Raw genomic sequence first — 25,065 nt, 5'->3', positions numbered from 1 at the left:
GAGCTATGAGCACGGATTTTTCTTAATTTTTGGTGTCCGTAGCCATGTCCAGCACCCGCTCCATCACACCGTTTACATTACAAGTGTCGCCCCAGATTGCCTACTGCCTTTTAAGAAGGTCAGAACTGCTGATGGCGACTCCTGATTGGGTTCCCCTTTATAACGGAGTGCATCCATGGGGTACATGGCTGGAAATGTTTTGTCATTAGGGGAAATTTGGATTGAACACTTGTATAGAAGTCTACAGACGCTGCATTACATCTCCAGACAACCAGGACGTTGTCGCAATTGTGAAACTTTAGATACAGGGGTGGACATATTATTGGTGCAACCTGGTGGTGCAACCGGACAGGGGCCCAAAGAGGTATGGGGGCCATTTCTACCTCCAAAGCAGGTGGGACTGTGCATTTTGATGAGGTATTGGACTATAAGGCTATGTGCGCATGCTGCGGATTTACCGCGGATTTGCTGCAGAAAATGTGTCTAACATTTCTGCAGTCATTCCCCAGCAAAACCTATGGGTATTAAAAAATGCTGTGCGCACACTGCGTTTTTTTATACCTGCAGATTTACACGCGGAATTAATGTGCATGTCACTTCTTTTCTGCAGGTGCCTGCGGTTTTTGCCATAGATAATGGTAAAAAACCGCAGGGACCAACCCGTGGAAAAAATGCAGCAAAAACGCGTCAAATCGCAGCAAAAACGCGGGTGCGGTTTTACCACGAGTGCGGTATTCTGCCAGAGGGTGCGGATTTTTCTTAAGAAAGAAGGGAATTTTGTTTACTTACCGTAAATTCCTTTTCTTCTAGCTCCAATTGGGAGACCCAGACAGTGGGTGTATAGCTACTGCCTCTGGAGGCCGCACAAAGAACTACACTTAAAAGTGTAAGGCCCCTCCCCTTCTGGCTATACACCCTCCCGTAGGAGTACGGATTCCTCAGTTTTAGTACCAAAGCAAGGAGGAGGAAAGCCAATAACAGTTTCAAAAACAAATTCAATCCGATAACAAGATCGGAGAACTTAAGAAACAACATGAACAACATGTGCACCCGAAAAACGAAACCCTAAGAACAAATAGGGCGGGTGCTGGGTCTCCCAATTGGAGCTAGAAGAAAAGGAATTTATGGTAAGTAAACAAAATTCCCTTCTTCTTTTTCGCTCCTAATTGGGAGACCCAGACAGTGGGACGTCCAAAAGCAGTCCCTGGGTGGGTAAAAAGATACCACATGAACGGGCTGTCAGACAGCCCTTTCCTACAGGTGGGCCACCGCCGCCTGAAGGACCTGTCTACCTAGGCTGGCATCTGCCGAAGCGTAGGTATGCACTTGATAGTGTTTGGTAAACGTGTGCAGACTCGACCAGGTAGCCGCCTGGCACACCTGCTGAGCCGTAGCCTGATGCCGCAATGCCCAGGACGCACCAACGGCTCTGGTAGAATGGGCCTTCAGTCCAGATGGAATCGGAAGCCCAGCAGAACGGTATGTGTGAAGAATTGGTTCCTTGATCCACCGCGCCAGGGTGGATTTGGAAGCTTGCGATCCCTTATGCTGACCAGCGACTAGGACAAAGAGCGCATCAGAACGGCGTAGAGACGCCGTGCGAGAAATGTAAATCCTGAGTGCTCTCACCAGGTCCAACAGATGTAAACCTTTTTCAAATTGGTGAACTGGATGCGGACACAAAGATGGCAAAGTGATATCCTGATTGAGATGAAAGGAAGAAACCACCTTGGGAGAAAACTCTGGAATTGGACGCAGTACTACCTTGTCTTGGTGAAACACCAGGAAGGGAGATTTGCAAGATAACGCCGCTAGCTCGGACACTCTTCGAAGAGACGTGACCGCCACAAGAAAAACTACTTTTTGTGAAAGCCGAGAAAGGGAAACCTCTTTCAAAGGCTCGAAAGGCGGCTTCTGGAGAGCAATGAGAACCTTGTTCAGATCCCAGGGTTCCAATGGCCGTCTGTAAGGAGGAACGATATGACAAACTCCTTGGAGAAACGTGCGTACTTTAGAAAGTCGTGCCAAGCGCTTCTGAAAGAATACGGATAGCGCGGAGACTTGACCCTTAAGAGAGCTAAGCGACAAACCTTTTTCCAACCCAGACTGCAGGAAGGAAAGAAAAATTGGCAATGCAAATGGCCAGGGAGAAAACCCTTGAGCCAAGCACCAAGCTAAGAATATCTTCCACGTCCTGTGATATATCTTAGCTGAGGATGGTTTTCTAGCCTGTCTCATTGTGGCAACAACTTCATGAGATAAACCGGAGGCCGCTAGGATCCAGGACTCAATGGCCACACAGTCAGGTTCAGGGCCGCAGAATTCAGATGGAAAAACGGCCCTTGAGACAGCAAATCTGGACGGTCTGGTAGTGCCCACGGTTGGCCTACCGTGAGATGCCACAGATCCGGGTACCACGACCTTCTTGGCCAGTCTGGAGCGACGAGAATGGCTCGATGGCAGTCGGACCTGATTTTCCGGAGAACTCTGGGTAACAATGCTAGAGGTGGGAACACATAGGGGAGTCGGAATTGCGACCAATCCTGAACCAAGGCGTCTGCCGCCAGCGCTCGGTGATCGTGAGACCGTGCCATAAAAACTGGGACCTTGTTGTTGTGCCGTGACGCCATCAGATCGACGTCCGGCGTCCCCCAGCGGCAACAGATCTGCTGAAACACGTCCGGGTGAAGGGACCATTCTCCTGCGTCCATGCCCTGGCGACTGAGAAAGTCTGCTTCCCAGTTTTCCACGCCTGGGATGTGAACTGCGGATATGGTGGACGCTTTGCTTTCCACCCACGTCAAAATCCGCCGGACTTCCTGAAAGGCTTGGCGACTGCGTGTTCCCCCTTGGTGGTTGATGTACGCCACCGACGTGGAATTGTCCGACTGAATCCGAATCTGCTTGCCTTCCAGCCATTGTTGGAAGGCTCGCAGAGCAAGGTAGATTGCTCTGATTTCCAGAACATTGATCTGCAGGGTGGACTCTTCCTGAGTCCACGTCCCCTGAGCCCTGTGGTGGAGAAACACCGCTCCCCACCCTGATAGGCTCGCATCCGTCGTGACCACTGCCCAGGACGGAGGAAGGAACGACTTTCCCTGTGACAATGAGGTGGGGAGAAGCCACCAACGCAGAGAGTCCTTGGCAGTCTGAGAGAGGGAGACAGTCCTGTCGAGGGACGTCGACTTCCCGTCCCATTGGCGGAGAATGTCCCATTGTAGAGGGCGCAGATGAAACTGCGCGAACGGGACCGCCTCCATTGCTGCTACCATCTTTCCTAGGAAATGCATGAGGCGCCTCAGTGAGTGCGACTGGCTCTGAAGGAGAGATTGCACTCCTGTCCTTAGCGAACACTGCTTGTCCAGTGGAAGCTTCACTATCGCTGAGAGAGTATGAAACTCCATGCCAAGATAAGTCAGAGATTGGGTCGGGATGAGATGCGACTTTGGAAAGTTGATAATCCATCCGAAACTCTGGAGAGTGTCTAGTGCCACCTTCAGACTGTGTTGGCATGCCTCTTGAGAGGGTGCCTTTATAAGCAGGTCGTCTAGATACGGGATGACCGAGTGACCCTGCGAGTGCAGAACAGCTACTACTGCTGCCATGACCTTGGTGAAGACCCGGGGGGCTGTTGCCAGACCGAAAGGTAACGCTACGAACTGCAGGTGTTCGTCGTGTATGACGAAGCGTAGGAAACGCTGATGCTCTGGCGCAATCGGCACGTGGAGATACGCATCTTTGATATCTATTGATGCTAGAAAATCTCCTTGAGACATTGAGGCTATGACGGAGCGTAGGGATTCCATCCGGAACCTCCTGACTTTTACGTGTCTGTTGAGCAACTTTAGATCCAGGACGGGTCGATACGATCCGTCCTTTTTTGGAACTACAAACAGATTGGAGTAAAAACCGTGACCTTGTTCCTGAAGAGGGACGGGGGTCACCACTCCTTCCGCCTTTAGAGCGGCCACCGCCTGCAACAGAGCATCGGCCCGGTCTGGTGGTGGAGAAGTTGTGAAGAAACGAGTTGGCGGACGAGAACTGAACTCTATCCTGTACCCGTGAGACAGAATATCCCTCACCCAACGGTCTTTGACGCGTGACAGCCAAATGTCGCCAAAGTGGGAAAGCCTCCCACCGACCGAGGGTGTGGGAATCGGAGACTGCAAGTCAGGAGGACGCCGTCTTGGCAACGGTTCCTCCGGCTGTCCTTTTTGGGCGTGACTGAGACCTCCAAGAATCTGAGCGTCTCTGGTCTTTTTGAGTCTTTTTTGACGAGGCGAATTGGGACCTGCCCGGTCCTCGAAAGGACCGATAACCAGACTGACCCTTCCTCTGTTGGGGTTTGTTTTGTCTGTGTTGCGGTAAGGATGAGTCCTTACCCTTGGAGTGTTTGATGATTTCATCCAAACGCTCTCCAAACAATCGGTCACGAGAAAAAGGCAAATTGGTTAAGCACTTCTTGGAATGAGAATCTGCCTTCCAATGTCTCAACCACAGGGCCCTACGCAAAACAACGGAGTTGGCTGACGCCACTGCCGTGCGGCTTGTAGCGTCAAGAACAGCATTAATCGCGTACGACGCGAATGCCGACATTTGCGAGGTCAATGGTGCTACCTGCGGGGCAAATGCACGTGTGACTGAGTCGACTTGCACAAGCCCGGCTGAGATAGCTTGGAGTGCCCATACGGCAGCAAAAGATGGCGCTAACGACGCTCCAATCGCTTCATAGATGGATTTCAGCCAGAGCTCCATCTGCCTGTCAGTGGCATCTTTAAGTGCCGCTCCATCTTCAACTGCAACCAAGGATCTAGCTGCAAGCCTGGAAATTGGAGGATCCACTTTTGGACACTGGGTCCAACCCTTGACCACCTCAGGGGGAAAAGGATAGCGTGTATCTTTAAGCCGTTTAGAAAAACGCCTTTCCGGATAAGCGTGGGGTTTCTGGATTGCGTCTCTAAAGTCAGCGTGGTCCAGAAAAGTGCTTAATGTACGCTTAGGATATCTGAAATGGATTTTCTCGTGCTGCGAAGCTGACTCCTCTACAGGAGGAGCTGGTGGGGAAATATTTAACATCTTATTGATGGACGCTATAAGATCATTAACTATGGCGTCACCATCTGGTGTATCTAGATTGAGAGCGGTCCCAGGATCAGAATCCTGATCAGTGACGTCCGCTTCATCACCCATAGATTCATCTCGCTGGGATCCTGACCATTGAGATGAATGTGAAGGCCCCTCATAGCGAGCCCGCTTAGGTTGCCTGGGGCCATCGTCCGAGTCAGAGTCTTCACCCTGAGGTGTATGTGCCCGTCCCGGAGCTTGGAGGTAATTCAGCTGAGGGGGACCAGGGGGCAATGATTGCACAGTGTCCGTGGCCTGAAGTACAGGCCTAGCTCGCAATGCGTCAAGAATTTGTGACATAGTGAGAGACATTCTGTCAGCAAAAGCTGTAAACTCAGTTCCTGTCACCTGGACAGCATTCACAGGTGGTACACCCTGGGTCACGTCCAGCAGAGGTCCCGACTGTGCAAGCGCCGCAGGGGCCGAGCACTGCACACAATGGGGGTCAGTGGAGCCTGCCGGTAGAAAAGTCCCACATGCGGTACAGGAGGCATATAATGTCTTTGCCTTGGCACCCTTGCGTTTTGCGGACGACATGCTGTTGGCTCTCTGCAATGTGAGAGAGTCTATAGCCAAAGGGCGACAAGCGCTATGCAGTACAAAGTATTTGCAGGAACAAAATACTAAGATTACTACTGGCACAAGAGGGGGTGAGCCCAAAGGGCTGCTTACCGCCCGCTGAATAGCGGGTAAGAGGCGCAGAATTCCTTGTCTGGGTCTCCCCGGCTCCCCTCTGCAGCTCAGCGTGTCAGCAGGAATGGCTGCCGGCGTCTGTGGAGAGGGGCGGTCCGTGGGAGTTCCCAAACAAAAGTGCGGGAAACAGTGTCCCCTCTGTGCCTATTGTGAGGGCTGGAGTATGTAAAAACGACTCCAGCCCTCAGCGCTGATGCACTGACCAGCGTCCCGCCCCTCTCCTGACTGGCAGGTCCGGGGGCGGGAACGAACGGAAATAGGCCGCAAAAGCCGGGGACTCGAGTTATCAGCGCGGCCGCCGTAAAAGCGCGGCCCGCGCTGAAGTCCCCGGCGCACCACAAGTGCCAGCCGCGCCGCAGTCCCAGCGGCCGGCGCGACCTTTTCCCAAAAGTGTGCCTGCTTCAGCGAAGCTGAATGAGGCTATGGCACAAGCGCCGCAGCGCTAATGTCCCCGGCGCACTACAACACCCAGCATGCTGCGGTGTGAGCGCCAAATGCACGGGGACACAGAGTACCTTGAGGAAGCAGGGCCATGTCCCTGATGTACTCCGCTCCATCCAGCATCTTCTCCAGGGGCTGTAGATGGAGCACGGTCTCAGTGCCTGGAGACCAGTAAATCCCACTTCACCCAGAGCCCTGTAAAAAGGGATGGGGAAGGAATCAGCATGTGGGCTCCAGCCGCCGTACCCGCAATGGGTACCTCAACCTTACAAACACCTCCGACATACAGTGGGGTGAGAAGGGAGCATGCTGGGAGCCCTGTATGGGCCCTCTTTTCTTCCATCCGACATAGTCAGCAGCTGCTGCTGACTAAAAACAATGGAGCTATGCGTGCGTGTCTGACCTCCTTCGCACAAAGCTAAAACTGAGGAATCCGTACTCCTACGGGAGGGTGTATAGCCAGAAGGGGAGGGGCCTTACACTTTTAAGTGTAGTTCTTTGTGCGGCCTCCAGAGGCAGTAGCTATACACCCACTGTCTGGGTCTCCCAATTAGGAGCGAAAAAGAAAGTCCATTTTCTAGTGCGCACATGGCCTAAAGGTCCCATACATTGCACAGGATCCTCTTCTGTGTCTGCCAGTGCTAAGATACACAGAATGAAGTGATCACAAATACTCAGATCTTTAATGGCGCCCGCTCTTTGGTACCCCCTTTATTAGCAGGTGAAGGACAGAGGAAGACATAGGTCTGTTACCTGCTTAATCCGGTCTCTGTCTTGTTCTGGAGAAGCCGAGGAATTAATTCTCAAACTTTTCTTGAACATGGCCATGCGAGTCTTGGCATCGCTGCGCTGAATTTTGGGCAGCCGTGCCCGTTCTTGAGTTTGCTTGTTCTTCAGTTCCTCAATCAGCCTCTGGTTATACCTCTGCATCTGCTCCATTTCCTACAGGACAGGATATAAGACTTATGTGATAAGAAGATGCACGGAATCCAGTTTGGTAAATCTGAATGCAAAAAAAAACCCTAAAACGATATAGATGGAGACATCTTCTCCCGCGGGCGCTGTACCTTCTCGTGCCGTTTCAGAAGCTGGTGTCTCTGCATGAAGTACTGATCTTTCAGCTGCTGCTTCAGTAGCTGATGCTTCTCTTGTAGATGTCGTTCTTCAAGTTCCCAGATAGCAGCTTCTCGGGCTGTGCGGGGATATATACATTATTTATGGATCATCACAACAACGCTCAGTGTAACTTGATAGCCGCATAATTCTGAGGAAAGTATAGCCCGTTCATGGTCACCCACAATGGGGTCATTCTGTGCAACACCTTAAAGGCTTTGGAACTTTTGTATACATAAATGTAAAAAAAAGGGAATTTTGTTTACTTACCGTAAATTCCTTTTCTTCTAGCTCCTATTGGGAGACCCAGACCATGGGTGTTTAGCTTCTGCCTCCGGAGGACACACAAAGTACTACACTTAAAAGTGTAGCTCCTCCCTCTGAGCTTATACACCCCCTGGTAGCCAGTCCTAGCCAGTTTAGTGCAAAAGCTGAAGGAGAATAGCCACCCACAAGTAGAACTGAGTAAGAACCGGAACAACCGGAGACTGTCCACGACAACAACCGGTGATAACACACGGAACAAGAAAATTGCCAACAGGCAACAGGGAGGGTGCTGGGTCTCCCAATACGGAACTATAAGAAAAAGAATTTACGGTAAGTAACAAAGAAGGGAATTTTGTTTACTTACCGTAAATTCCTTTTCTTCTAGCTCCTATTGGGAGACCCAGACAATTGGGTGTATAGCTTCTGCCTCCGGAGGCCACACAAAGTATTACACTTTAAAAAGTGTAACCCCTCCCCTCTGCTATACACCCTCCCGTGCATCACGGGCTCCTCAGTTTTGGTGCAAAAGCAGGAAGGAGGAAACTTATAAATTGGCCTAAGGTAAATTCAATCCGAAGGATGTTCGGAGAACTGAAACCATGGACCAAAAGAACAATTCAACATGAACAACATGTGTACACAAAAGAACAACAGCCCGAAGGGAACAGGGGCGGGTGCTGGGTCTCCCAATAGGAGCTAGAAGAAAAGGAATTTACGGTAAGTAAACAAAATTCCCTTCTTCTTTGTCGCTCCATTGGGAGACCCAGACAATTGGGATGTCCAAAAGCAATCCCTGGGTGGGTAAAAGAATACCTCGATAAAAAGAGCCGAAAAACGGCCCCCTCTTACAGGTGGGCAACTGCCGCCTGAAGGACTCGCCTACCTAGGCTGGCATCTGCCGAATCATCGGCATGCACCTGATAGTGTTTCGTGAAAGTGTGCAGACTCGACCAGGTAGCCGCCTGACACACCTGCCGAGCCGTAGTCTGGTGTCGCAATGCTCAGGACACCGACGGCTCTGGTAGAATGGGCCTTCAGCCCTGCCGGAATCGGAAGCCCAAAAGAACGGTATGCTTCAAGAATCGGTTCCTTGATTCACCGAGCCAAGGTTGACTTGAAAACCTGAAATCCCTTACTCTGGTCCGCGATAAGGACAAGAGCGCATCAGACCGGCGCAGGGGCGCCGTACGAGAAATGTAGAGCCGGAGTGCTCTCACCAGATCTAATAAATGCAAATCCTTTTCACATTGGTGAACTGGATGCGAACCCAAAGAGGGTAAGACGAAACATGGATACCTTAGGGAGAAAGGCCGGGACCGGACATAGAACCACCCTATCCTGGTGGAACACCAGGAAGGTGGCTTTGCATGACAGCTCTGCCAGCTGAGATACTCGTCTGAGTAATGTGACTGCCACTAGGAAGGCCACCCTTTGCGAAAGAAAGTGGGCAAGGCAAACGGCCAGGGAGTAAAACCCTGATCAGAGCACCAGGATAAGAAGATCCTCCAAGTCCTGTGATAGATCTTGGCGGACGTTGGTTTCCTGGCCTGTCTCATGGTGGCAATGACATCTGGAGATATCCCTGATGACGCTAGGAGCCACCACACAGTGAGGATTAGAGCCGTAGAAGTCCGAAGGAAATATGGCCCTTGAGGCAGCAAGTCAGGTCGGTCAGGGAGTGCCCACGGTTGACCCACCGTGAGGTGCCACAGATCCGGGTACCACGATCACCTCGTCCAGTCTGGAGCAACGAGGATGGCGCGGCGACAGTCTGACCTGATCTTGCGTAACACTCTGGGCAGTAGTGCCAGAGGAGGAAATACATAAGGCAGTCGAAACTGCGACCAGTCGTGAACTAGCGCGTCTGCCGCCAGAGCTCTGAGCTACTTGGACCGAGCCCGTCCGGCGTTCCCCAACGGCAACAGATCTCTAGAAACACATGCGGGTGAAGACCATTCCCCTGTGTCCATGCCCTGGCGACTGAGAAAAATCTGCTTCCCAGTTTTCTACGCCCGGGATGTGAACTGCGGAGAAGTTGGAGGCTGTGGCTTCCGCCCACAGCCGCATCTGCCGAACTGCTCGGAAGGCTTGACGACTGCGTGTGCCGCCCTGGTGGTTGATGTACGCAACTGCCTTGGCGTTGTCCGACTGAATTCGGATCTGCCTGCCGTCCAGCTACCTCTGGAACACCTTTAGGGCTAAATCCACTGCCCTTATCTCCAGAACATTTAACCGAGGGGAGGACTCTGTCGGAGTCCAGGTTCCCTGAGCCGAGTGGTGGAGGAAGACCGCTCCCCACCCTGACAGACTCGCGTCCCGAAGGAGAGATTGCACCCCTGTCTGTAGTGAACGCTGACTATGCAGCGGAAGCTTCACTATCGCTGAGAGAGTATAAAACTCCATCCCGAGATAAGTCAGTGATTGGGTCGGTGTCAGCTTTGACCCTGGAATTTTGATGATCTACCCGAACCCCTGGAGAGTCTCCAGAGCAATGGTCAGGTTGTGTTGACATGCCACCCAGGAGGGTGTCTTGACTAGAGGATCGTCTAGGTAAGTGATCACCGAGTGGCCCTGTAGGACCGCCACCACTGCTGCCATGACCTTGGTGAAGACCCGTGGGGCTGTCGCCAGGCCGAATGGCAGTGCCACGAACTGAAAGTGTTCATCCCTGATGGCGAAACGCAGAAAGCGTTGAAGCTCGGGTGCGATCGGCACATGGAGATAAGCATCCTTGATGTCAATTGATGGTAGGAAGTCTCCTTGTGACATCGAGGCTTCAGAGTGTTCACCGCCTGAAAAAGTGCATCGGCTCACTCGGGGGGCGGAGATGTTCTGAAGAAACGAGTCGGAGGACGAGAGCAGAGCTGTATCCTGTAACCGTGAGACAGAATGTCTCTCACCCATCGGTCTTGAACTGCGGCAAGGACGAGACTGTCTAGTAACTTCATCCAATTGCTCGCCAAACAAACGGTCGCCATAAAATGGCAAACCGGTTAAGAACTTCTTGGAAGCAGAGCCTGCCTTCCATTCACGTAGCCACATGGCCCTGCAGACTGCCACTGAATTGGTTGATGCTACCGCTGTACGGCTCGCAGAGTCCAGGAACGGCGTTCATGGCGTAGAACGAAAAAACCTACGCCTGAGAAGTGAAGGACACAACCTGCGTGGTAGAGTTATGTGCAACCGCAATAATCTCAGCCGGAGAAGCTGAGATAGCTTGGAGTGCCCTCACGGCTGCGAAGGCTGGAGCAAAAGATGCGACTATGGCTTCATAGATGGATTTCATCATAAGCGTTATTTGCCTGTCAGTGGCTTTCGTGAGAGATGGACATCTGCCCCTAATACTACGGATCTAGCCGCCAGCCTAGAGACTGGAGGATCCACCCTGTGACACTGAGCCCAACCGTTAAGCACGTCAGGGGGGAAAAGGGTAACGCGTGTCAATAAGGCGCTTAGTAAGCGCTTGTCCGTCAAGTTCTGTGCTACTGGACGGCCCCTCTGGAGTTAGAGTGATCGAAACACGCACTCCTGATGAAGTCGGGGAAGGTTCCCAGCGGGCCCGCTTAGCCTATCATAGGCCACGGTCCGTGACGGAGTTCTCACCGTGGGATCTGGGTGTTACCCCAGGATGTTGTACCGACTCAGAGGGACCCGGGAGCGATGAACTCACAGCTCCCTGGCCCTGTGGTATCGGTCTGGACTGCAAGGCTTCCAGTATCTTAGCAGACCCCCTGTCCATAGACAGAGTCCTGTGATTCCTGAAAAACTGGTGCCCCCCAGTGCTCAGTGAGGGGGGAGGAGGATACCAACGTATGCTCCAGCCCTCCCTGCCGACGTCCAGTCGGCCGTCCCGTCGTTACCCCTGACTGGCAGGCCCGAGAACGGGAGTATATGGCACTAGGCCGTAAGAGCCAGGGACTAAATTTAAAAACGCGGCCGGCAGACATAGCGCGGTCGGCGCGGTAGTCCCAGTCTCACAAACCAGTCAGCAACCGCTGCGGCGTTTGTAACACAGATGCTGCATGCACCGTCCCTCAGGGGACACAGAGTACGTTATGATGCAGGGCTCTGTCCCTGTAGTCACAAAAGTGCGGGAATCTGGTGGCCTATAGTGATCAGTGAGGGGAGGCGGAGGACAGCGAGGTGTGCTCCAGCCCTCACTGTCGGCATCATACCGACCGTCCCGCCCTTTTCCCTGACTGGCAGGCTCAGGGGCGGGAGTTTAACACACTAGGCCGCAAAAGCCGGGGACTAAAGTAAAAACCGCGGCCGGCAAACAGGCACGGTCGGCGCGGTAGTCCCGGACAAAAAATCCACACCGCAGTCGCAGCTGCGTCTGAGGCCAAGGTGCTTCATGCACCGTCCCAACGGGGACACAGAGTACCTGTAGATGCAGGGCCATGTCCCTGACGATACTCCGTCTCCTGTCCGGCAGATTCCCCCAGGGGCTGCGGATGTGGCTTGTGGCCACCAGATTCTCTGCCCCGGGTCTCCCTCAGCTGCAGCCAGAAGTTGCTGAAAACATGGCTGACGGCGTTCTCTGAGGAGGAGGGAGGCGTGGGCGTAGTCACAAAAAGTGCGGGTATCTGGTGCCCCAGCGTGGGTAGTGAGGGGGGCGGAGGACAGCTCAGTGTACTCCAGCCCTCACTGTCGGCGTCATACCGACCGTCCCGCCCTTTTCCCTGACTGGCAGGCCTGGGGGCGGGAGAATCCCATACTAGGCCGCAAAAGCCGGGGACTAAAGTTAAAATCGCGGCCGGCCGGCAGTGCACGGTCGGCGCGGTAGTCCCGGACCCATACGCACGCCGCAGTCGCTGCAGCGTCTGGGCCCAAGGTGCTTTATGCGCCGTCCCAACGGGGACACAGAGCACCTTGCCCTAGAAAGTGCGGGAATCTTCCAGTGCAGCGTCCTTCCCTTCCCCTGACTGGCAGGCCCGGGGGTGGGAATATGCGGTACTAGGCCGCAGAAGCCGGGGACTAGAGTTATAAGCGCGGCCGGCAAACAAGCGCGGTCAGCGCGGTAGTCCCGGCGCACTAACACGCCCAGCAGTGCTGCAGCGTGTTATGACACAAGCGCTCCATGCGCCGTCCCCAAGGGGACACAGAGTACCTCACAGTAGCAGGGCCATGTCCCTGACGATACCCAGCTCCTGTCCAGCAGATTCCCCAGGGGCTGCGGAGGGAGCACGGTCCCAGTGTCTGGAGACCGATTATGGATCCCACTTCACCCAGAGCCCTGCAGGGATGGGGAAGGAAAACAGCATGTTGGCTCCTGCCTATGTACCCGCAATGGGTACCTCAACCTTAACAGCACCGCCGACCAGAGTGGGGTGAGAAGGGAGCATGCCGGGGGCCCTATATGGGCCCACTTTTCTTCCATCCGATATAGTCAGCAGCTGCTGCTGACTAAATTGTGGAGCTATGCGTGCATGTGTGCCTCCTTCGCACAAAGCATAAAAACTGAGGAGCCCGTGATGCACGGGAGGGTGTATAGCAGAGGGGAGGGGTTACACTTTTTAAAGTGTAATACTTTGTGTGGCCTCCGGAGGCAGAAGCTATACACCCAATTGTCTGGGTCTCCCAATGGAGCGACAAAGAAATTCGCTTTTTCTTTATCGTTCCTTTGGGAGACCCAGACCATAGGACGTTCCAAAGCTGTCCCTGGGTGGGAATAAACAGAAAAACTAAGAAGTAGGCGGAGCCTAACTTCACAAGTGGGCGACAGCCGCCTGAAGGATGCGTCTGCCCAAGCTCGCATCTGCCGAAGCATGAGCATGCACTTGGTAGTGCTTCGAAAAGGTATGCAGGCTAGTCCAAGTGGCAGCCTGACAGACTTGTTGAGCCGTAGCCTGGTGCCTAAAAGCCCAAGAGGCACCGACAGCTCTGGTCGAGTGTGCTTTGATCCCCGGCGGGGGAGGCACCTGAGTACTCTGGTAGGCGTCCGAAATGGTCGATCTAATCCAACGGGCCAAGGTCGGCTTAGAAGCAGAGAGACCCTTGCGCCGCCCTGTGGTTAGCACAAAAAGAGAGGTGCACCGCCTAAGCGCAGCGGTGCGAGCCACATAAATCCGGAGAGCACGCACCAGATCTAGAGTACGCAGCGCTTTCTCAAAGCGATGAACAGGGGCCGGACAGAAGGAAGGCAAGGAAATATCCTGGATAAGGTGGAAGGGAGAGACCACCTTAGGAAGAAAGTCCGGGGTCGGGAACTACCTTGCCTTGGTGAAAAACCAAAAAAGGTGACTCCGAGGAGAGCGCAGCCAAATCAGAGACTCTCCTGAGAGAAGTTATGGCAACTAGAAAGGCCACCTTTTGAGAAAGACGATACAAAGAAACCTCCCTAAGAGGCTCAAAGGGGGGTTTCTGCAATACCGTGAGGACCAAGTTAAGGTCCCAGGGATCCAAGCGCCGCCGATAAGGCGGAATGATGTGAGACGCACCTTGCATGAAGGTGCGGATCTGAGCCAGCCGGGCGAGACACCGCTGGAACAGCACTGATAGAGCTGAGACTTGTCCCTTGAGAGAGTTGAGGGACAGTCCTAGCTGCAGACTGGACTGTAAAAAAGACAGAAGGGTCGGCAACGAAAATGGCCAAGGAGAATGGCCGGAAGAGCGACACCAGGACAGGAAAATTTTCCAAGTCCTGTGATAGATCTTGACGGAGGAAGACTTACGGGCTCGAGTCATAGTGGAGATGACTTCAGGAGGAATACCAGAAGCCGTCAAAATCCAGGACTCAAAAGCCACGCCGTCAATTTGAGTGCCGCAGAATTCGGGCGGAAAAACGGTCCTTGCGAGAGCAGGTCTGGACGGTCCGGAAGATGCCACGGCATCTCCACGGACAGTTGGAGCAGGTCCGGATACCAAGCTCGCCTGGGCCAGTCCGGTGCAATGAGGATGACTCGACGGCCCTCCATTCTGATCTTGCGCAGGACTCTGGGCAAGAGAGCTAGAGGGGGAAACACGTAGGACAGACGAAACTGGGACCAGTCTTGAACCAGAGCGTCCGCGGCGAAGGCCTGAGGTTCGTGGGAGCGAGCCACGTAAACCGGAACCTTGTTGTTGTGACAGGATGCCATTAGGTCCACGTCCGGAGTGCCCCATTTGCGGCAGATTGACTGAAACACTGCCGGGTGCAGAGACCACTCGCCACCGTCCACGGATTGACGGCTGAGATAATCTGCCTCCCAGTTTTCTACGCCAGGGATGTGGACTGCGGATATGGTGGACTTGGAGTCCTCCGCCCATTGAAGAATGTGTTGGACCTCCAACATTGCCAGGCGGCTGCGTGTCCCGCCTTGGTGATTGATGTAGGCAACCGCTGTCGCGTTGTATGACTGGACTCGAATGTGCCTGCCCGCCAACAGGTGGTGAAAGGCTAGGAGAGCTAGAAGCACATCTCTGGTTTCCAGCACATTGATTGAAAGGGCTGACTCGGACGGAGTCCAAGTGCCCTGAGCTCTGTGGTGGAGATGTACCGCTCCCCAGCCGGATAGGCTGGCATCCGTGGTGAGAATCACCCAGGACGGAGCCAGGAAGGAGCGCCCTTGGGACAGGGAGAGGGGTCGAAGCCACCACTGAAGAGAGGTCCTGGTCCGTGGCGACAGAGCCACTAACCTCTGTAAGGAGGAAGGCCGCTTGTCCCAACAGCGGAGAATGTCCAGCTGCAAGGGGCGCAGATGGAACTGGGCAAAGGGAACAGCCTCCATGGACGCCACCATTTGACCCAGCACCTGCATCAGGCGCCTGAGGGAATAACGGCGGGGCCTCAGGAGAGAGCGCACCGCTAGCCGGAGAGACTGCTGTTTGATTAAGGGCAACTTCACAAGTGCCGGCAAAGTCTCGAACTGCATCCCTAGGTACGTGAGACTCTGGGTCGGAGTCAGAGTGGATTTGGGAAGATTGACAATCCACCCGAATTGGGCTAGGGTGGCGAGAGTGAGCAAAACACTCCGCTGACAGTCTGCGCTGGATGGACCCTTGACCAGAAGGTGGTCCAGATAAGGAAGCACTGCTAACCCCTGGAGGTGCAGGACCGCAATCACTGCCGCCATGACCTTGGTGAATACCCGAGGGGCCGTGGCTAACCCGAAGGGGAGAGCCACGAATTGGAAATGATCCTCTCCTATCGCAAAACGTAACCAACGCTGATGTGACACTGCGATTGGCACATGTAGATAGGCATCTCTGATGTCGATGGACGCCAGGAACTCCCCTTGGGTCATAGAGGCAATGACTGATCGCAGAGACTCCATGCGAAAATGCCGCACCCGGACATGCTTGTTGAGAAGCTTGAGATCCAGGATGGGCCGGAAGGTACCGTCCTTTTTTGGAACTAGGAAGAGATTTGAGTAAAAACCTCTGAACCGTTCCTGAGCGGGAACTGGGACAATCACTCCGTTTGCCTGCAAGGACGCCACGGCCTGCGAGAAGGTGGCGGCCTTGGAGCAGGGGGGAGTTGAGAGAAAAAATCTGTTTGGAGGGCTGGAAGAGAATTCTATCCTGTAGCCGTGAGATATGATGTCTCTCACCCACTGATCGGAGACCTGCTTTAACCAAGCGTCGCCAAAGTGGGAGAGCCTGCCACCGACTAAGGACGTGGCTGGAGCGGGCCGAGAGTCATGAGGAAGCTGCCTTAGTGGCAGAACCTCCTGAGGTCTTCTGCGGACGCGCTTTTGGGCGCCAGTTGGATTTCTGGTCCTTGGCTGAGTTAGCGGACGAGGCGGAAGGCTTAGAGGATGACCAGTTGGAGGAACGAAAGCTCGACTGATTCCTACCCTGGACAGGTTTCCTGGTCTTGGTTTGTGGCATGGAAGTACTCTTCCCGCCAGTAGCTTCTTTAATGATTTCATCCAGCTGTTTACCAAACAGCCGTGAACCAGCAAAAGGAAGCCCAGCAAGAAACTTCTTGGACGAAGCATCTGCCTTCCACTCTCGAAGCCACAAAATCCTGCGGATAACAAGAGAATTAGCTGAAGCCACCGCAGTGCGGTGAGCAGCCTCTAGCATGGCAGACATGGCATAAGATGAAAAGGCTGAAGCCTGAGCAGTTAAGGTAACCATCTCAGGCATAGATTCCTTGGTGAGGGAATACATCTCCTCTAGAGAAGCAGAGATGGCTTTGAGAGCCCACACTGCTGCAAAAGTCGGGGAAAACGCGGCCCCCGCAGCTTCATACACAGATTTGGCCAGAAGGTCAATCTGACGGTCAGTGGAATCCTTAAGTGAGGTGCCGTCAGCCACCGACACAACGGTCCGGGCTGAGAGCCTAGACACCGGAGGGTCTATCTTTGCGGAGTGAGACCACTCCTTAGCCACCTCAGGTGGAAATGGAAACCGGTCATCAGAACCACGCTTTGGAAAGCGTTTGTCAGGGCAGGCCCTGGGTTTGGTCACAGCGGTCTGAAAACTGGAGTGGTTAAAGAACACACTCTTTACTCTCTTAGGCGAGGTAAACTGATGTTTTTCTGCCAAAGAGAGTTGCTCCTCTGATACTGGCGGATTGAGATCCAGCACAGAATTAATAGAAGCAATCAAATCACTAAGATCTGAGTCACCCTCAGAGAAATCGATGGGATACATAGCCTCCGAGCCCCCAGTGAGGGCATCCTCCTCATCTTGAGAGTCAGCTCTTGAGACAGAGCCGTGGGATGGGGAGGGGGAGGAAACCCTGCGCCTTCTCTTAGAAGGACGGGGTCTGGGATCAGATGATGAATCTTCCGTGAGCTCTGATGGACGGAGGTCAGAGGATAGGAGTCCTCTGTCAAGAGTATTAGAGGCACCCTGAGAGGGGGGCTGATGCATATTCATCAAAGTCCTGGACAAAAGTCCCATGGACTCAGCAAATGACTGGGATATGGACCTAGAAAAGGACTCTACCCAGGCCGGGGGTTCAATCACAGGTGCAGCAGCAGCCTGAGAGACCACTGGGGGTGAGACTCCAGGCAGTGGCACCGCCAAGTTAGAGCAACCATCACAGTGTGGATAAATGCTCGGCTCAGGCAGCAGGAGCTTACATGCAGTGCATGCAGAATAAAGCTTTGGAGCCTTGCTCCTTGTGTGAGACATGCTGCTGGAGTGGGGGCTTTGCAAAGAATGAACCCCAGGGAGAATATACAGAGGTCCACAACTGGAGACCGGCTGTGGCTTACCAGACCGCTGAGCGCGGTGTTGTGTGCCCTCCAGATCCCGAAGCCCGGTCCCCCAGAGTGCAGCACCTCAGCAGAGATGCAGAATGCAGGATGTCCCAGAGCAGAGTGAACTCTGCCTGAGAAATGGCCCCAGGAGCGAAGAGAGGGGGCGGGACTAGGGGCGTTCCTATAAAAGAGCGGGAACTGGAGGGCTATAGAGACCTGCAGGGAAGGAGGGACGCCCCAGCAGTGGGGAGTGTCCCTCCCCTGTGTAGAACGGCCGCCGGGAGGAGCCGAACCTGTCCCTCTGCATGAGTGACATGCGAGGGCAGGAAAACGAAACTAGGCCTCCGGCGAAGCCGGGGCCTAAATTTAAGCGGCGAGGCCGACAAGCAGGCACCATCGGCGCGGTTCTCAGGCAAAAGCTGGAGAACCCGCAGGAAAAGTTAAAAACAATCACATACAGCATACTCTCCCCTTACAATAAAGAACCGGGACCCCCAACATAAACGTCTCAGGTACTTAGCTGCTGAGACGCAGGGCCATGTCCCTGGGGATGAGTGCTCCGGTCCAAAAGAATCCTCAAGGGGCTGTGGATGGAGACCGGACTCCTGCCAGGCATGGAGACCGTGCTGGATCCCACTTCAAGCCAGAGCCCAGAAGGGATGGTGAAGGAGCGCGGCATGTAAGGCTGCAGCCTTGTAAATCAACCTTAACAACACCGCCGACACAGTGGGGTGAGAAGGGACATGCCGGGAGTCCAGACATGGACCCGCTTTTCTTCAAACTCTTTCCAAAAGTCAAACAATCAGATGAGAATGCATGTGTGGATGTATGCCTCCTGACACAAAGCAGTAAACTGGCTAGGACTGGCTACCAGGGGGTGTATAAGCTCAGAGGGAGGAGCTACACTTTTAAATGTAGTACTTTATGTGTCCTCCGGAGGCAGAAGCTAAACACCATGGTCTGTTTCTCCCAAAGGAACGATAAAGAAAATGAAATAGTAGAAGCAAAAATTAAAAAGGTACAGGTGTACAACGTAGCGGCCTATGGCACATAACCTCCCCCCTCCTTCAAAAAATGGTCAAGAATCCATAAGCAAATTTCATGCAAAAAAAGCTGGCACATTTATTAACACATGTGAACAGGTGGCAATGTTTCGGCTCAAGAGCCTCAGGATTGCATGGAATTTGTTTTTCAATGCTGCCCACTTTTTTTTAAATATACATACATATATACATATACATATACATATATATATATACATATATATATACATATACATATATATATACATATATATATATATATATCTATATATACACACACACACACACATATATATACATACACACACGCACATACAGTATATATACAGTATATATATGTGCATGCAGTATATATATATATATATATTATATATATATATGCACACACAGTAAGAGATATATATACACACACACAGTGTGTGTGTGTGTGTGTGTGTGTGTGTGTGTGTGTATATATATATATATATATATATATATATATATACACACACACACACACACACACACACACACACACACACACACACACACACACATATATATATTTATTTATTTTTTTTTCTTTTTCTTTTCCCTTTCTTTTATTGCTTTTGACTTTCTAAATAGCTGCAAAAATATTACAGATCCATCAAATCTCCTCGGTTCTGATGGCTCTCTGCTCTCCCCTTTCCTTCTCTTAGCGTTAGGGATCAGGGTGCGGGTTACATACAAATGTACAGTGTGGGCAGGGGAGGAAGCATGTATGGTCTCAGGAACAAAAGTGCTATAGGAAAGCACATGAAGAGCAAATAAGAGCAGGATAGAAGCTGTGCTGATTAGTTAGGAGTGGACTCCCAAAAACACCTCTGCAGGGCTGACGCAATACGAGGTCGCACAATGATTCCAGCTCTGCTACATCTAAATTCACACTGAGCAATCATAGAACATGACCGCCCTCTGTGGACTTCAGGCAGAGACTGAGTGAGCCCTGTAATCAGCAGTGACGTCACTCAGGTGATTGAGGTCACAGGTGGGGCCTACATAACGTCTGTGATTGGAAGCAGTCAACTGAGATGCTGCCACTCAGGTTTGGGGGGTGTCAGACTGCAACCAATCACTGATGCCGGTGGGCAGAGAAGAAGGGAATTTTGTTTACTTACCGTAAATTCCTTTTCTTCTAGCTCTAATTGGGAGACCCAGACAATTGGGTGTATAGCTACTGCCTCCGGAGGCCACACAAAGTATTACACTTAAAAGTGTAAGGCCCCTCCCCTACTGCCTATACACCCCCCGTGGGATCACGGGTTCCTCAGTTTTAGTGCAAAAGCAAGAAGGAGGAAAGCCAATAAACTGGTTTAAGTAAATTCAATCCGAAGGAATATCGGAGAACTGAAACCATTCAACCTGAACAACATGTGTATACAAAAAAACAGGGGCGGGTGCTGGGTCTCCCAATTAGAGCTAGAAGAAAAGGAATTTACGGTAAGTAAACAAAATTCCCTTCTTCTTTGTCGCTCTATTGGGAGACCCAGACAATTGGGATGTCCAAAAGCAATCCCTGGGTGGGTAAAATAATACCTCATGATAGGGCCGTAAAAACGACCCTTTTCTACAGGTGGGCAATCGCCGCCTGAAGGACTTGTCTACCTAGGCTGGCGTCCGCCGAAGCATAGGTATGCACCTGATAATGCTTGGTAAAAGTGTGCAGACTCGACCAGGTAGCCGCCTGGCACACCTGCTGAGCCGTAGCCTGGTGCCGTAATGCCCAGGACGCACCCACGGCTCTGGTAGAATGGGCTCTCAGCCCTGAGGGAACTGGAAGCCCCGCAGAACGGTAGGCTTCAAGAATTGGTTCCTTGATCCACCGAGCCAGGGTGGATTTGGAAGCTTGCGACCCTTTACGCTGGCCAGCGACAAGGACAAAGAGTGCATCCGAGCGGCGCAGAGGAGCCGTGCGGGAAATGTAGATTCTGAGTGCTCTCACCAGATCCAACATATGCAAACCCTTTTCACATTGATGAACTGGACGAGGACACAAAGAAGGTAAGGAGATATCCTGATTGAGATGAAAGGGGGATACCACCTTAGGGAGAAACTCCGGAATCGGGCGCAGCACCACCTTATCCTGGTGAAATACCAGGAAGGGAGATTTGCATGACAGCGCTGCTAGCTCGGACACTCTCCGAAGAGACGTGACCGCTACTAGAAAAGCCACTTTCTGAGAAAGGCGAGACAGGGAAACATCCCTCATAGGCTCGAAAGGCGGCTTCTGAAGAGCAATTAGAACCCTGTTCAGATCCCAGGGCTCTAACGGCCGCTTGTAAGGAGGGACGATATGACAAACCCCTTGCAGGAACGTGCGTACCTGAGGAAGTCGTGCTAGGCGCTTCTGAAAAAATACAGATAGCGCAGAGACTTGTCCCTTAAGGGAGCCGAGCGACAAACCTTTTTCCAACCCGGATTGCAGGAAGGAAAGAAAAGTAGGCAAAGCAAATGGCCAGGGAGAAACTTCCTGAGCAGAGCACCAAGTTAAGAATATCTTCCACGTCCTGTGGTAGATCTTGGCAGAGGTTAGTTTCCTAGCCTGTCTCATGGTGGCAATGACCTCTTGAGATAATCCTGAAGACGCTAGGATCCAGGACTCAATGGCCACACAGTAAGGCTCAGGGCCGCAGAATTCTGATGGAAAAACGGCCCTTGAGACAGCAAGTCTGGCCGGTCTGGTAGTGCCCACGGTTGTCCTACCGTGAGATGCCACAGATCCGGGTACCACGACCTCCTTGGCCAGTCTGGAGCGACGAGGATGGCGCGGCGGCAGTCGGACCTGATCTTGCGTAGCACTCTGGGCAACAGCGCCAGAGGTGGGAACACATAAGGCAGCCGGAACTGCGACCAATCTTGAACTAAGGCGTCCGCCGCCAGAGCTCTGAGATCGTGAGACCGTGCCATGAAGGCCGGGACCTTGTTGTTGTGCCGGGACGCCATTAGGTCGACGTCCGGCCTCCCCCAGCGGCGACAAATTTCCTGAAACACGTCCGGGTGAAGAGACCATTCCCCTGCGTCCATACCCTGGCGACTGAGGAAATCTGCTTCCCAGTTTTCTACGCCCGGGATTTGAACTTCGGATATGGTGGATGCCGTGTCTTCCACCCACGTTAGAATCCGCCGGACTTCCTGAAAGGCTTGCCGACTGCGTGTCCCTCCTTGGTGGTTGATGTATGCCACCGCTGTGGAGTTGTCCGACTGAATTCGGATCTGCTTGCCTTCCAGCCACTGCTGGAAGGCTTGTAGGGCAAGATACACTGCCCTGATCTCCAGAACATTGATCTGAAGGGTGGACTCTTGCTGAGTCCACGTACCTTGAGCCCTGTGGTGGAGAAAAACTGCTCCCCACCCTGATAGACTCGCGTCCGTTGTGACCACCGCCCAGGATGGGGGTAGGAAAGACTTTCCTATTGACAATGAGGTGGGAAGAAGCCACCACTGAAGAGAATCCTTGGCCGCCTGAGAAAGGGAGACGTTCCTGTCTAGGGACGTCGACTTCCCGTCCCATTGGCGGAGAATGTCCCATTGTAGTGGACGCAGATGAAACTGCGCGAAAGGGACTGCCTCCATTGCTGCTACCATCTTCCCCAAGAAGTGCATGAGGCGTCTCAAGGGGTGCGACTGGCCCTGAAGGAGAGATTGCACCCCTGTCTGTAGTGAACGCTGTTTGTTCAGCGGAAGCATCACTATCGCTGAGAGAGTATGAAACTCCATGCCAAGGTATGTTATTGATTGGGTTGGGGTCAGATTTGACTTTGCAAAGTTGATGATCCACCCGAAACTCTGGAGAGTCTCCAGCGCAACGTTCAGGCTGTGTTGGCATGCCTCTTGAGAGGGTGCCTTGACAAGTAGATCGTCCAAGTAAGGGATCACAGAGTGACCCTGAGAGTGCAGGACTGCTACTACTGCTGCCATGACCTTGGTGAAGACCCTTGGGGCTGTCGCCAGACCGAAAGGCAGGGCTACGAACTGAAGGTGTTCGTCTCCTATAACGAAGCGTAGAAAACGCTGGTGCTCTGGAGCAATCGGCACGTGGAGATAAGCATCTTTGATGTCTATTGATGCTAGGAAATCTCCTTGAGACATTGAGGCGATGACGGAGCGGAGGGATTCCATCCGGAACCGCCTGGTTTTCACATGCTTGTTCAGCAGTTTTAGGTCCAGAACAGGACGGAAAGACCCGTCCTTTTTTGGTACCACAAACAAATTGGAGTAAAAGCCGTGACCTTGCTCCTGAAGAGGAACAGGGATCACCACTCCTTCTGCCTTTAAAGAGCACACCGCCTGCAGAAGAGCATCGGCTCGGTCGGGAGGCGGAGAAGTTCTGAAGAATCGAGTTGGAGGACGAGAACTGAACTCTATCCTGTACCCGTGAGACAGAATGTCTCTCACCCAACGATCTTTGACATGTGGCAGCCAAATGTCGCCAAAGCGGGAGAGCCTGCCACCGACCGAGGATGCGGAGAGAGGAGACCGAAAGTCATGAGGAAGCCGCCTTGGTAGCGGTTCCTCCGGCTGCTTTCTTTGGGCGTGACTGAGCCCGCCAAGAATCTGAGCTCCTCTGATCCTTTTGAGTCCTTTTGGACGAGGAGAATTGGGACCTGCCCGAGCCTCGAAAGGACCGGAACCTCGACTGTCCCCTTCTCTGTTGGGGTTTATTTGGTCTGGGCTGAGGTAAGGATGAATCCTTACCCTTGGACTGTTTAATGATTTCATCCAATCTCTCACCAAACAGTCTGTCACCAGAAAATGGCAAACTGGTTAAGCACTTCTTGGAAGCAGAATCTGCCTTCCATTCCCTTAACCACAAGGCTCTGCGTAAAACCACGGAGTTGGCGGACGCCACTGCCGTACGGCTCGTAGAGTCTAGGACAGCATTAATAGCGTAAGACGCAAATGCAGACATTTGAGAGGTTAAGGACGCTACTTGCGGACCAGATGTACGTGTGACAGTGTCAACCTGCGCAAGACCAGCTGAAATAGCTTGGAGTGCCCATACGGCTGCGAATGCTGGAGCAAACGACGCGCCGATAGCTTCATAGATGGATTTCAACCAGAGTTCCATCTGTCTGTCAGTGGCATCTTTAAGTGAAGCCCCATCTTCCATTGCCACTATGGATCTAGCCGCAAGCCTGGAGATTGGGGGATCCACCTTTGGACACTGGGTCCAGCTCTTGACCACATCAGGGGGAAAGGGATAACGTGTATCCTTAAGACGTTTGGAGAAACGCTTATCCGGATAAGCGTGGTGTTTCTGGACTGACTCTCTAAAGTCAGAGTGGTCCAGAAAAGTACTCAATTTACGCTTGGGATACCTGAAATGGAATTTCTCCTGCTGTGAAGCTGACTCCTCCACTGGAGGAGCTAGGGGAGAAATATCCAACATTTTATTGATGGACGCTATGAGATCATTCACTATTGCGTCCCCATCAGGTGTATCCAGATTGAGAGCGGTCTCAGGATCAGAATCCCGATCAGCTACCTCTGCCTCATCATATAGAGAGTCCTCTTGCTGGGACCCTGACCAGTGTGATGAAGTCGAGGGTCGCTCATAGCGAGCTCGCTTAGGCTGTCTGGGACTGTTGTCCGTGTCAGAGCCATCACCCCGGGATGCATGGGACCCCCCCGGAGCACGGATTTGTTCCAAATGAGGGGGGCCAGGGAGCATTGAATCAACAGTGCCCATGGTCTGAGGTACCGGTCTGGACTGCAAAGTCTCAAGGATTTTAGTCATAGTCACAGACAATCTATCAGCAAAAACTGCAAACTCCGTCCCTGTCACCTGGACAGTGTTCACAGGTGGTTCTCCTTGGGCCACCTCTAGCAGAGGCCCCGGCTGAGCAAGTGCCACTGGGGCCGAACATTGCACACAATGGGGGTCAGTGGCACCAGCCGGTAGAACAGCCGCACATGCGGTACAGGTAGCATAGAAAGCCTGTGTCTTGGCCCCCTTGCTTTTTGTGGACGACATGTTGTCTAGCAATCTAGGAGGGTATATAGCCAAGAATAGCGACCGTACAGTGCAATGTATAGAATACAAGCATATACAAATGAACACTTCGGCACAAGTGGTGTCAGCACCCGAGGTGCCGCTTACCGCCCGCTCCAAGCGGGTGTGTGGTCGCCAGAATCCCGTGTCTGGGTCTCCCAGAGCTTGTCTCCCTTCTCCACTGAGACTGCAAACAGGAATGGCTGCCAGCGTCCTGTGAAGAGGGGCGGGCCGT

General features: G+C 52.8%; 1 protein-coding gene across 2 annotated transcripts in view; it reads right to left on the bottom strand.

Moving 5' to 3' along the window:
• The window catches only part of SLK (STE20 like kinase), a 170,782-nt gene that overhangs the window by 19,512 nt on the left and 126,205 nt on the right, over positions 1-25,065 (bottom strand). For both annotated transcript variants that reach the window (XM_075348523.1, XM_075348524.1), the window contains 2 exons: positions 7,326-7,450; positions 7,012-7,200 (listed from right to left, as the gene is read on the bottom strand). In XM_075348523.1, coding sequence (XP_075204638.1) covers positions 7,012-7,200; positions 7,326-7,450 — 314 coding nt within the window. The remainder of the gene's footprint in view (positions 1-7,011; positions 7,201-7,325; positions 7,451-25,065) is intronic.

This window comes from Anomaloglossus baeobatrachus, chromosome 5 (genome assembly GCF_048569485.1).
Source record: "Anomaloglossus baeobatrachus isolate aAnoBae1 chromosome 5, aAnoBae1.hap1, whole genome shotgun sequence".
Lineage (NCBI taxonomy): Eukaryota > Metazoa > Chordata > Amphibia > Anura > Aromobatidae > Anomaloglossus > Anomaloglossus baeobatrachus.
Note: the sequence above shows the minus strand (reverse complement) of the source record. Positions and strands in the feature narration are given on the sequence as shown.